Source organism: Sinocyclocheilus grahami, unplaced genomic scaffold (assembly GCF_001515645.1).
Source record: "Sinocyclocheilus grahami isolate Dianchi unplaced genomic scaffold, SAMN03320097.WGS_v1.1 scaffold406.1, whole genome shotgun sequence".
Taxonomy (NCBI): Eukaryota; Metazoa; Chordata; class Actinopteri; order Cypriniformes; family Cyprinidae; genus Sinocyclocheilus; species Sinocyclocheilus grahami.
In genome coordinates, this window is record NW_015505585.1 from 595,335 (window position 1) to 608,582 (window position 13,248).

General features: G+C 38.4%; 1 protein-coding gene across 2 annotated transcripts in view; it reads right to left on the bottom strand.

Moving 5' to 3' along the window:
* Positions 1–13,248, bottom strand: part of LOC107550721 (disks large-associated protein 1-like) — a 148,318-nt gene that overhangs the window by 24,430 nt on the left and 110,640 nt on the right. Inside the window, exons 5-6 of one of the 2 annotated variants that reach the window (XM_016232084.1) lie at positions 8,307–8,364; positions 6,878–7,115 (exon numbers count right to left, since the gene is read on the bottom strand). In XM_016232084.1, coding sequence (XP_016087570.1) covers positions 6,878–7,115; positions 8,307–8,364 — 296 coding nt within the window. Of the gene's footprint in view, positions 1–6,877; positions 7,116–8,186; positions 8,365–13,248 lie in introns of both variants that reach the window. The other variant, XM_016232083.1, reaches the window with a different exon arrangement.

A 13,248-nucleotide genomic window follows, 5' to 3' on the forward strand; every position in this document is an offset into this window, starting at 1 on the left:
TTTGACATTTAGGCACTTTAGAAAATGTTTGTAAACTTTTTAATGTTTTTTTAAAGAGTAAGATTCTGCGCACCAAGCCTGCATTTATTTGATCCAAAATACAGCAAAAACAGTAATATTGTGAAACATTTTTATATTTAAAATAACTGATTTCTATTTGAATATATTTTAAAACGTAATTTATTCCTGTGATTTCAAAGCTGAATTTTAAGCATCATTACTCGGGGCACATGATCCTTCAGAAATCATTCTAATATGCCGATTTGCTGCTCAAAAAACATTTATTATTATTATTATTATGTTGAAAACAGAGTAGATTTTTTTCAGGTTTCTTTGATGAATGGAAAGTTCAGAAGAACAGCATTTATCTGAAATAGAAATCTTTTGTAACATTAAATGTCTTTATCATCACTTTTAATCAACGTAAAGCATCCTTGCTAAATAAAATAATTTTGAATTCCCTGCCCATTACATTCATTCATGACTTGTTTAAAGTGAGAGGGTGTTCCCGAGAACAAGACTCATTATGTTTTCTGACTCATTGTCTGCCCCCCTGTGGTGAGGATGAGATATTGCACGCTAATGGTTGGCTAATTAGTTGTACTAAAAAGACGAATATGGAGCAAAGCCAAGCCATTAACATTTTATCAAAAGCTGCATGTTGTTATGATAAAATAAACATTAATAACAGCTTCAGTGGAACATTTTGAACATAAACAATAAAGTGTAAAATCCTAAATTTCGCTACTCTCCACTTCAAAGACTTTGCACACTACCCCAAAGGCAGTGTTGCAGTGTGTGATAAGGGCCTGCTGTGTACCAGGCAGATGGTGCCGCTCTGTTCGTCTGAACGCACAGTGGTGTTCTGAAGGGGATGGAGGGAAGGTAGGTGCCCTCTCAATGTCAACCCTGACAGCTCCCTCAATTAGACATCTCATAATTCGTGTTTTTGGGTCTCTGTGGGTCAGACATCTGGAAGGGCCAACATTGGACGGGGATGACTGGACACGGTATCTACAGCTCTGTGATACAGCATCATTCACTTACCCTCATGTTGTTTCAAACCTGTATGACTTTCTTTCCATTGTGGAACAAAGAAAAACACAGTCTCAGTGTTTTGTTTTTTTTGTCCATACAATGAAAGTCAGTGGGGTCGAACACATCACTGAACCCCTCTAACTTTCATTATATGAAAAAAACAAACAAACAAAAAAACTGTAGAAACAACCTTCAAAAGAAGATCATACAAGTTTGGAAAGACATTAGGGTGAGTAAATGATGAAATAATTTTCATTATGGGTGAACTATTCCTTTAACTTACTACCGAATCGCTATTTAGCGACAGTTGCAGCTAACTCACATTCATTCTGGGTTTATTATTCTATGTAAAGGCCAATTCATAATAAATATATCTAATTATAAGATAACTATAACATTTTATTAATCATTCTAATTCTATGAGAATAGTGAAGTCCACACCAGAGCTACAACTATAACTACAGAGGAAAAATGGTCTTGGAATCTTCTTCAGAATTTTTTTTTTTACAGCTAAAAACAAGTAGAATCCACCTGACATCAAAGATCTTGAGTTCTTTAATGTTATTCACTTTAAAGTGCCCCTATTATGCTATTTCAAGGGTTCATAACTTGATTTTGGGAGTCCCCAACAACAGGTTTACATGCATGCAAGGTCAAAAATCACTTTACATTTTTTAATAATATGCATTTAAATTTACCTTATTTCTCAACGACTCTCAAACGATTCGTTCATAGATTCATTCTTCCAAACTCCTCCTTTGCGTGAGGATACTCTGCTCTGATTGGTCAGATGACCAATCTCTTGTGATTGGTCTACTGCGTACAGAGCATGTTGGAAAAGGAACGCCCATTACCAGTACTGGATTACGGCTTATCAATAATACATCCTATTATAATAATGATAGTGCTCCGCTTTATTCTAAAGATAAAGAATCAGTAAAAAAAAAAAAGTTGTTTTACACGTATGTTAGCAAACCAGACCCCCAGCTTGATAGTAAAGACCCAAACAATAATGGTATATTATTATCTCATTCTCAAATCAATGTCAGGAACAGATCAGGTCATGTCTGTCACATCTCTTGCCAGAGTCACCCCAGCCAAGGCATCACATCAGGCTCCTGCTCCCTTCTGATCTTTGTCAGCGTGTGAAGTTTAAACAAATGGCAGCTATTGATTCCACAGCCCTGCCAAACTACATCTGCCTCTGGCTGGCAGGTGCAGCCCATATAGAGGAACACACTATCTCTAATTATCCACATTATCTTTCAGCAGCTGGCTGAAACACAAACGAATGGTTATATCACCTCACCACAATATATACAAACCAGTCATTTTTCATTGTTTGCTTAATCTGCTTTAAAGGGGTCATATGAGGCGATTTCAAGTTTTCCTTTCTCTTTGGAGTGTTACAAGCTCTTGGTGCATAAAGAAGATCTGTAAAGTTGCAAAGACTAAAGTCTCAAATCCAAAGAGATATTTTTTATAAAAGTTGAGACTCGACCACACCTTCCTAAAACGCCTTGTTTAAACACGCCCCCCACATGTCTACATTACTCTGTGGGAAGATTTGCATAAGGTCACCCAAATGTTCACACAAAGAAAGAAGGCGTAACTTTGATTCTTGCTGTAGTATTGTTGCTGCCGCCGCCGCCATGTCGTGAAGGCACTGTGTGTTTCGGTGTGAAAGCGAAACTACTTTGTTTGGCCTTCCAAAAGAGGACACAACTAGAAATCAGTGGTTAAGTTGTCAGTTCAACCCAAATATTCAGATGTGTGCAGCACATTTTATGGAGGACTGTTTCCTGATCCTAGGATAGTAGACTACAATGCAGTCTACACACAATGGCTGTTTCTATAAAGTGGGGCAGTTCCAACTTTGCAAGGACAGTCTGGCGCTTCCGACTCAAAGACTGTAAGTACGTTTTCATATTAAAATAATTTGCCACTGAGTTTTGAGCAGTGTAGAGTAGTAAACAAAACAAATGCCTCATTTATAATGGGTTTTATTGGTTTTGTGTCGTCGCGCCGGGACACGGCATCACAGTATGTGAGGGGCGTACCATTTACGTCACACGCTTGAGGTATTCGGCCAATCACAACGCAGTGGATAGCTGGCCAATCAGAGCACACCTCGCTTTTCAGACCGATGAGCTTTGTAAAAATCGACGCGTCTCAGAAAGGCGGGGCATAGAGGAAAAACAATAATGTACAGTATGTGGAAAATATGCAATGCATAAAACTGCATAAACACATTGCATTACACCAAATACAGAAAATAATATTCTTTTTAGCAACATCTTATGACCCCTTTAAATTATGGATGTCAAATGTAGTGGTACTTCAGTACCAAGCAAGCATACTTCAGTACCAAGCAAATTACATTTCTCAAAATCTTGCCAAGGTATTAATGTAAACATAATGTATGTCCACAGTGAATGTAAATAGATGCGACAAAAATAAAAAATATAAATAAAAAATAAATTATGCAGCTGAATAGACCTAACACGGTCACTAATACTAATGTAAAAAGTACATAAGAGTAAATAACCACTGTTATACGACTGCTTTTAAATATCTGAAAAACTTCATGCAATGTTTACTTAATTTTTGCTGTTGTTTTTTGATTTATATTTCAACTACTCTTGTAATTTATAAATTATGAATAATTAATATTTTTAAAAATGTTTATTGTTAAACACAGTTTGCTTTCCTTGAATAAGTAAATACTTGAACCAATGCTTACACAGATAAATACTTAATTGGCATATTTATATATATATAAACAAACTACTACTAACAACAGATCCATCGAAACAATAAAGCCTTGTTCTGAAATACAAAGTAACTGTCAGTCTACAGTCATGCAACGTTTCTGAAGGATCCTGCTTGCGTTCTTGTGTGGATTACACTGGGTGAGATGAAGTGAAAAGATTGGTGTGTCTTTAAACATCACTGCCCCCATACTGATCAAAGGGCCAAACCCTTTAGACCACGCTCCCTCTAATTATTTTTAAAATCTCCCCGTAAACAAGGCCTGGTTGCTTATCAAGTGGGATGGCATGAAAATGAAAGCATTGAAATAACAGTTTGTCAGTTCTGACAGGCTGTATTCCCTGGTGTTTTGATCCAATCTGATAGGAGCACCATGCTAATGGCCATAACCGAAGCTGTGACTCAAAGATGCGGCTCAGAGGCCTGTACTTCCACTCGATTGAACCGACCCACAGGTGACGTGAGCACTAATGTGAGACGTGAGGTAAAGGTTATCCTATAAGCTTTCAAGAAACTTTTCACATTTCTTCTCTTTCCTCCCCCTCAGCCAGCTGTCTTCTCTCCATAGATGCACTGAGGCTGGTGGCCATATGTTGGCTCTCTGACTAGCCCCAGGCATTTGGAGAACAGTAGGAAGACGAGTGGAGAACACATCACTCAAATCTGCATTACTAGTGCAGAGAGAGACTGCAGCACTGTCTCAACAGCACCATATAGAGTGAATGCAACTTCCAACGAAGGATTACGACATCAAACAGTTCTCTGAGCATACTGATTTATTAAAATTCAACGTCAAAGTTTGCATTGTTGTGGATAATCTCTCATTTAATGTTTTTGTTGGTATTGGTTTTTCCAATCAAACTGCCAGTGTGAAAATTCCATGAGAGACTCTGTCAAACTTAAACCCAGTTCACAGTGACAGCAACCTGCAGACACAGCAACCAGATGTCATTCATTTTCAGCAAGAATTGTTGACTTTCAGCGACTAGTGTCCAGTGACTCTCAGTGGAGCTTTGAGGATTGGTTTCTTGTGTAGTCAGTCTCAGGAACACAGATGATACTGTCAACAAATAACTGTTCTATACCTGACCTGCATTTTGTAAAATGCTATGAAATACTTTCGAAAGGCACTTTATATGTGCATGTTTATGTTATATAAATACACACAAAGTGCCTTTCGAAATAATTTCATAGTTTTATCACATTTTATGTTGCAACCTTATGTTAAAGGCCCATAAAAACATGGTTGGATGAGTTTGGTGTGGAAGAACTTGACTAGCCTGCACAGAGCCCTGATCCCAACCCCACTGAACACCTTTAGGATGAACTGGAATGGAGATTGTGAGCCAGGCCTTCTCATCCAACATCAGTGCCTGACCTCACAAATACTCTGTTGGATGAATGGGCAAAATTTCCAGTGATGTATAGTAACGAAGTATGGTACCTTAAGTACGGTTTTGGATATCTGTACTTTACTCAAGTATAAATATTTTTGCTGAAAATGGATTCTTTTACTACGATACATTTCTCCTGACCCTTTCGTTACATTTGTGACTGCAAAGTGCCAAAAACGTGAATTAATCTTTTGATTCAATTCAGTTCCTTTGAATTTGTCAGACTGGTTCACAAAGAGGTGTACATTGTTGTGTGATTATATGATAGATGATGTATTTTTGTTAGTTATACTAGATAATATAATATAATATAATTTCATAATAAAATTCACATAATTTGAAAGCTGAGACTTTGTTTTAAACATAAAACATTCACAAATCATTTTATCAGCATCTTTCCATAAACAGCTCTGTGACATGCAACTCAGAATGATAAAGCACGTCACATATTATTATTTCTACCTGCATACCGTACATCGATATAATAAAAAATAAATTGTGGAAAACCGTGCCAGAAATTGTCTGCATTCTGAGTTAGATTCACGCATTGATAATCGTTCATCTTGTTAATGACATGATGCATTATGCAGCGCTGCTAAATTCAAATGCTTCCCCCTGCAGAAATAAATCTGATTCCTTATCAAAACAGACTGACATCTTAATTTAACGGCAATACATTTGTTACCAGATCTTCAACAGCAGCTGTGCAGCCCACCAATAACATCCAGAAACAACAGAAACACATACTAGCGACCCACAGCATGGCTCTCAGTACAAACGGGTCTTTACAATCACATTTAAACTAGGGCAAAATATTTGTAAGAACAGACAGGCTTCACCAACAGGTTTAATAGTAAACAAAACCCTTGCATTTTCGAGACACTGTGGGCATATTTTATAAAGATATCAACTGTGGTGAAATCAAACTGGGGTCTGATGCTGAGGGTGGATTACTGATCACTGGGGTTCAGATGAAAGAAAACCCCAGAGCAAAAGCACACACAGGTCACATTGTTCACACATCCTGCCTGACATCTGGATCATTGTTGGTCACTTGAAATATCACAATCAAACTCTTGTTTGCAATATATTTTCAAATCTTAGCTTGTATAAGATACTTGTTTAAGATACTCAAAAAATTTAAACATTTGTTTTAAGATACTCAATTTTCCATTTCATATGTTTCACAATAACATGGTAGGCTACTTTCAGAGCACATACAAATATTTACTCTTCCTGTATACATCAGATTAAATCAATCACATTTACTCAATCATTCAGTTTCCCATTACCGCTGTTATTGCCTCACGGTGCTAATAAAAAGCAAACCAGACACATCCTGTCAGGGCTTCTGAGGATAAACATGTTGTGACCCACAGAAAAAACAACAAATGGATATTGATTCTTCCTCTGGCAACCTCCTTGATACATGATAGAGAGTTTTATGTACTGTTAGAGTGAGCTGCAAGATGAACGATAGAATGATAGATAGAACGATAGATAAAATGAAAGAACGATTGATGGATGGATGGGTGAAACGACAGATAAAATGATAGATAGATAGAACGATCGATAGATAGATAGATAGATAGAGAGAGAGAGCGATAGAGAGATAGACAGACAGACAGACAGACAGACCAATAGACAGATATATAATGTATTTGCAGGCTGACCTGTGCTGCTCTGGATGGTTCTGACAGTAGTGGTGGTCCTCGGGGGGGAAGCCGGGAGCAAAGGCCCGTCGTCGTCCTGCGAGCAGCCCTGGTCGATGGCACGCACGTAACTGTGACTCCTCATGCGGAAGCACCCGGGCATGGGAAGGTCCAGGGCGTCCACTGCCTGTGACTCCATTTCACTGAACATACTCTCACACACTGCCTCAAGCTGCCCGTTAACCTCAACCTCACTCACCTGCAGACAGAGGAGAGATACAGAGAGAGAAAATACAAGACATGAAAATTAGAAAAGAACAGTCAGGAGAAACAGACAGGCCAGAGCTTAGGGAAAAGAGCGGGTACCGTCCGTCCAATGAGCTTCAAGACCCACTTACCATGGGGTACTCTATATAGAGGTGCAGAATCAAAAGAAAGGGAAAAAACAGAGCCAGAGACGGCAGAGATGTCATTAGGAGCAGGTAAGAAACACACAAGGCAGTGGCAAGAGGAGGAAGAGTCAAAAAAAGAAACACAGTGAGGCTTGAAGGACAGCTTTACAGGGTAAATGAAGGTGCACGTCACACCAGCAGGGAGGAACTTCTCAAGTGGAGTTTATTGAAACGGTGGAAAACAGTGAGACAGTGCCAGGATCAACATGCTTATTAGAGTTGTTCATAACAGAAACCGAGGGTGGACGAGAACAGGGGGTTAATGAAGACATGATAAGGTAGAAGTGTGTAAAGATGAGGTTTGTAGAAAGGGTGGGTGTTTTGGACAAGGTCTACAGTTTGAAACTCTGTCCCAATCACCCATGAGAGCTAGATGGGCATATTCTCATTTACTAACTGTGAAATTAAGAGTCTTGTGCCATCTGCAAAGTCTATATAGGAAGGTCTAAAGCATTTTAAATGCTAATAATTCAGTACATTCCTTGCATATTTAGTTTTTTGGTCTTCCATCAGATAGCACATGCCATTTCAGAGTCAATGTTGGCGCCAAACGACAATGATGTAATGCTTGCCATTTTGTAATTAGGATGACAAATCAGTGCTTGGGGACTAAGTGTGCCTAAGACGGATGAGTAACTGTCTGATGAATGCCATCCCTGTTCTATGAAACATGGAGCATATTAGTTGGTTAGACATACAGTATACATCTGTGACTGAACAATGTTTATGGTGATGGCCCGAAATCATATTTCACCGGTGGATGAATCGCAGGTTGGATTCATGGTTTTTAACTGGATTTGTTGGAATAATCTGGACTGATTTTGACCTTCCTCCCCCTGCACCCCGCTATGACGGTGTGTTTGGGGGTGAGCACAAACCTGGCTGATGGTGCTCATAGCCCTCATGTAGCTCTCGTTGCGTGAGCGGTATTGGGCAGAGGCTAGCAGAGCTTTGGGGTCCAGGGTGTCCATGCTCCTATTGATGGAAACTTCACTCACTGCCCGCAAGTAGCTGTGACTCCGGATCTGCAGCTTTGGAGAGTGTTCTGTGGCGATACTGTGCATGGAGGAGAAAACAAGGGATTTTTATTTATTTGCTAAGAGAAAGCATGTTAGTACTTCCTTGTACGTACACACACACACACACACTTAATTAAAATAGATAAATAAATATAATTATAAAATATATTATTTTTTAAAATTAATTTTTATATTACATTATTATATCAAATGTTACATAAAAATGAAGATTTAATTTTTCACATTTTTGTACTCTAGTATTTTTTTATTTAATATTAAAAAGTAATATTAATATGATTAATATTAATATTACTTTTAAATATTAAATTAAAAATATTAACAAAATGAGCTAAGTCATTATATTTTAAACATTTTGTAATATTGACATAAAATAATAATAATAATAATAATAATAATAAATTGATTAATATTTTTACTAATTTATTGAATTAATATAATATATTATTCATATATTATAACCCAATTATTGGGTTACATTTATGGTACCTCTAAAAAGTTTGTGTAAGCACATTCTATTAATTTATATTTGTCATACCTGCTATATCAAAATCACTGGAAGTAATAATAATATATTTTATATTTTGTGCAGCATATTTTAGATTTTTGGCAAAAACACACTTTTAAATGAAGACGCTTTGGTCATTCTTCTCTAGATAGCATGATGCAAACTGAGAGCCACATATAATTTCCTGCAATCAAATGCATAGCATGTTCATTGACGTCATGAACATTAAGCATTGGATGCCACGCTCCTCGTCAAGGTTCCTTCATCAAGGCGTGTGGGGGGGCTATGAGCAAATCAAAAGCTCATGCAAGACCTCTGCATGTGTCCAGTGCACAGCAGCCTGCATTATGGATGTGGCTGTTTAAATAGATAAAGGGGTGGCTCGATCAGGTCACTCAGGCATAAAGCAGGTGGGGCGAGTGCAGCACACGGGCAAGGAGAGAATCAGCTAAACTCACTTAAGGCTGCCCACGCAGCCCAGCACACACATGCCCGACAATCGCGCTGACACTTTGCTGACAAGCAGACACTTTGCATCCGTATCAGCAGTATGGAAATTAGTGGAAGCTCCAGCATTGGCGTAGATCTCCCACCCTCCATCTGCATGGCTTCACGCATACATAATAAGTGAACACAGCAACTCCTCACGGAGCGGTATGGTCCAAAACACCCCAGGGCATCTCCCTACACTACTGGAGAACAGAATGGCTAAACTTCACAAGAAGCACTCAGGGGGGCTGCATCCCCCATGGTGAACCTGGATTTGGGGAACTGGTTATGCATGATGTCATCGTTGCGGAATAAGCCGATAAGATTCTGCCTCACTGTCGCGGTCGTCTCGATGGATTGGTCGCTGTGCGGTTGTTAATTACGTCAGCCATTCACAATGCAGCGCTGTGCCTCACGTACTTTCTGCTGCAGTGGCAGCTCCCCGAGGCATCTAAGATGTTCTATTTTCATGCTTCACAAAGATACAGAGTTGAATCTGATGACTAATATACATGTGAGTTATTCGGTCTTCTGGGCTATAAAATAAGTAGCTCCACTCCTACTTAATGTAAAGAACAAGCTTGATAAATATAGACATCAAACACTCACTAAGTATTATTAAACATTAAACAGACAATGTTAAAGGTCAAAGCACTGTCCCCTGGCATATAATCAGGGCATTAGTTGGTTGGAAGGATTGTGACTGCATTCTAAAGCAAACAAACCTCCCTTGCACATGCAGATGTAACACTGGCATTTGAAGCTTTTCTTTGTCAATAAACAGATAAAACCATCCAAATGTGGGATTGAGGAAATTCCACAAGATGAAATATTTATGAGCGTTCATAATGCCAGAACAGTATTACAAATCTGCAAATCCTCCAATCCTTGTCTGGGCTTTCTAGTGCGCTTAGGGTGGAATCTCAGAGCACTTTCGTAGAGCTTGAGCAGATAGGAATCTGAAATTGAAGCAAATAAATTACACTGCTGTCTTCTCAATCCTACATGTCAGACAGTGTTAATCTGTTATCAAAGGATTGTTGGTCTTACCACTGATGAAAGTGAGATGAACAGTTTGTATCATGAGTATAGACTTTAAGATAGTATTAGATTTTGAATAAAAACATACAGTTGACAAGTTATATATACACACACACACACACACACACACACACACACACACACACACACACACACACACACACACGCACACACAGAGAGAGAGAGAAAAGAATCAACCCCCTTTAAAATAATCAAATTTTGATGCTTTGCAGCCTGAAATGAAGATGGACACAGTTTTTGATTTATCCAGCTGTATTTACTCAGTGCAACTTATAACATCCAAGTGAAAGATAGAAAAAAAAGGATCACTTCCTTGTGTCAGTATTCTGTTGAACCACCTTTTGCTTTAATTACAGTCTTTAGTCTGTTAGCATATGTCTCTGTCTCTACTAACTTTGCACATCTAGAATTTGCAATATTTGCCCACTCGTCTTTGTAGAACTGCTCAAGTTCAGTTCAATTTGATGGTGACCGTTCGTGGTCTGAGCTCTGACTAGGCCATGCAAGAATATTCATCTTTTTCTCCTTCAACCACTGTGTGCTCAGTTTTGCTGTGTGCTTTGGGTCATCGTCATGTTGGAGGGTAAACCTTCTTACTATTGACAACTTTCTGGCAGAGGGCAGCAGATTTTCCTCAAGAGTTTGACTGTATTTTGCCCCATCCATTTTTCCTTCTATCCTGACAAGTGCTCCAGTCCCTGCTGCAGAGAAACACCCCCATAACAGGATTTTACCACCTCAATGCTTTATCGAATGCTGTTATTTGGATGGTGAGCTGTATTGGATTTCGGCCAGACATATTGTTTGGTGTTGAGGCCAAATAATTGAGGCCAGTTTTAGTCTCATCTGCCTCACAATCTTCAAGGTGCGTTTTGGCAAAGCTCAGTTGTGACTGCATGTGGCCTTTCTTGAGGAGTGGATTTTTTCTTGCAACCCTCCCATACAAGCCACATTTGTGGAGAATTTGTGATATTGTTGTCCATGCACACAATGACCACTCTTTGTCATAAATTCCTGCAGCTGCTTCAGAGTTGCTGTAGGCCTATTTGTAGCCTCTCTGACCAGTTTTTCCTGGCTCTTTCATGCAGTGTGAAGCGACGTCTTGATCCAGGGAGGGTCTGTGTTGTACCAAATACCTTCCACTTCTTAATAATAGACTTCGCTGTGCTTCTAGGTATTGATAAAAACTTTGAAATGTTTTTGTATCCATCTCCTGACTTGTGCCTGTCCACAACTTCATCCCGGAGATCTTTTGACAGTGCCTTGCCAACCATAGTTGATTGTTTGCTTCAGTTGCACTACCAAGGAATGAAACGCTCCAGGAAAGCTCTTTTAATGCGGAGATAATCAAAATGACCACAGCTGATCACAGTTGAAAGCCAAATGGCTTTGTGTGGCATTGAGAAGGTGATTAGCTACACCTAATTGAGTTTACAAGTAATTTTTAGAAGGGAGGTTATCCTTTTTCCAGTTCAGTGATTCTGTTTTTATTTTTTTTCTGACATACTGGAGTTACATCTTTCACATGGATGTTATAAGTTGCACTAAGTAAATACAAATTAGATGCCATTTTACTGAGTAAAAATGTGAACACATTTTGTGTATGAAATTATGAAATACTGACTAAATTCATTGGATATTTGTCAAAAAAGTTATCACTGAGAACAAATAATTAATTTAATGAACTCAGCCCACCTACAGACCATTTGAGCCAACCTCTTTAGACGTATTACAGCACAAATCTGTTACTATGACAACCCCACAATGACTAAGTTTACATGTACATCAGTAATCTAATTATTTACCTTATTCTAAATAAGCCAATATTATGATTATGGTGTTTACATGAGTGGCTTTTAGAATATTCCTTTCATGTTCCCGTTTTACGTTATAGTACATAGTTTGATTAATGGCACATGTCATTACGCCCCACGTGACGCCATCCGACGTCCCCTTCGGAATTTCACGCATAAACATATAGTTTGTCTTCATGATGATGCCATGTACAGTTTTGGGTGTTTAATTTTAAATTTTATGAAAGATTCACATGCAGTTAATTATTTGTACGTGCATGGAGATGATGGCGGTGTTGAAGCTCTTTTATTTGACGTCAAACTGTTGACCACTGCCGTGTGTGTATCCGGTCGCAAAATGTGGCGAAAAGTCCTACACGACGGTAACAATGTGATTAAGGTGTTTACATATCTATTCTGCACTGCACTAATGTGCTGAACTTTTTTAAACTAGGGGTGGGAATCACAGGGTACCTCACGATACGATACACGATACAGCAATTCTGAGATAATTGATTTATTGCTAGACAATCCTATAATGATACATCATGATATCTGTCAATATATGAAAACAAAATGCCTGTGAAAAGGTTAAGTGCAGGTTCCCTCTCTTCATTCAAGTCCAAACTGCTGACAATTCTGCAAAAATGAAAATTCTGTCATCATTTACTCACCCTCAAGTTGTTTTAAACCCGAATGAGTTTCTTTCTTCTGTTGAACATAAAAGTTATTTTAAATAATGTGGGTAACCAAACAGTTGCTGGTCCCAAGTGACTTCCATAGTATTTTTTTTTTCCTTCTATCAAAGTTAATGGGGACCAGAAAATGTTTGGTTACCCAAAATATCTTCTTTTGCGTTCAGCACAAGAAATAAATTAATACAGGTTTGGAATAACAGAGAGTGAGTTAATTGAATTGAATTTTTTATGTAAACTACCCCTTTAATGACAAGCGGCAGCATGTCTATTATACAGGCACGCATCCGTTTTTCTCTCAACTGTTTACTTTCACTTTAGACATAACCAACAGTGTTTATATGTAAACCTTGTTT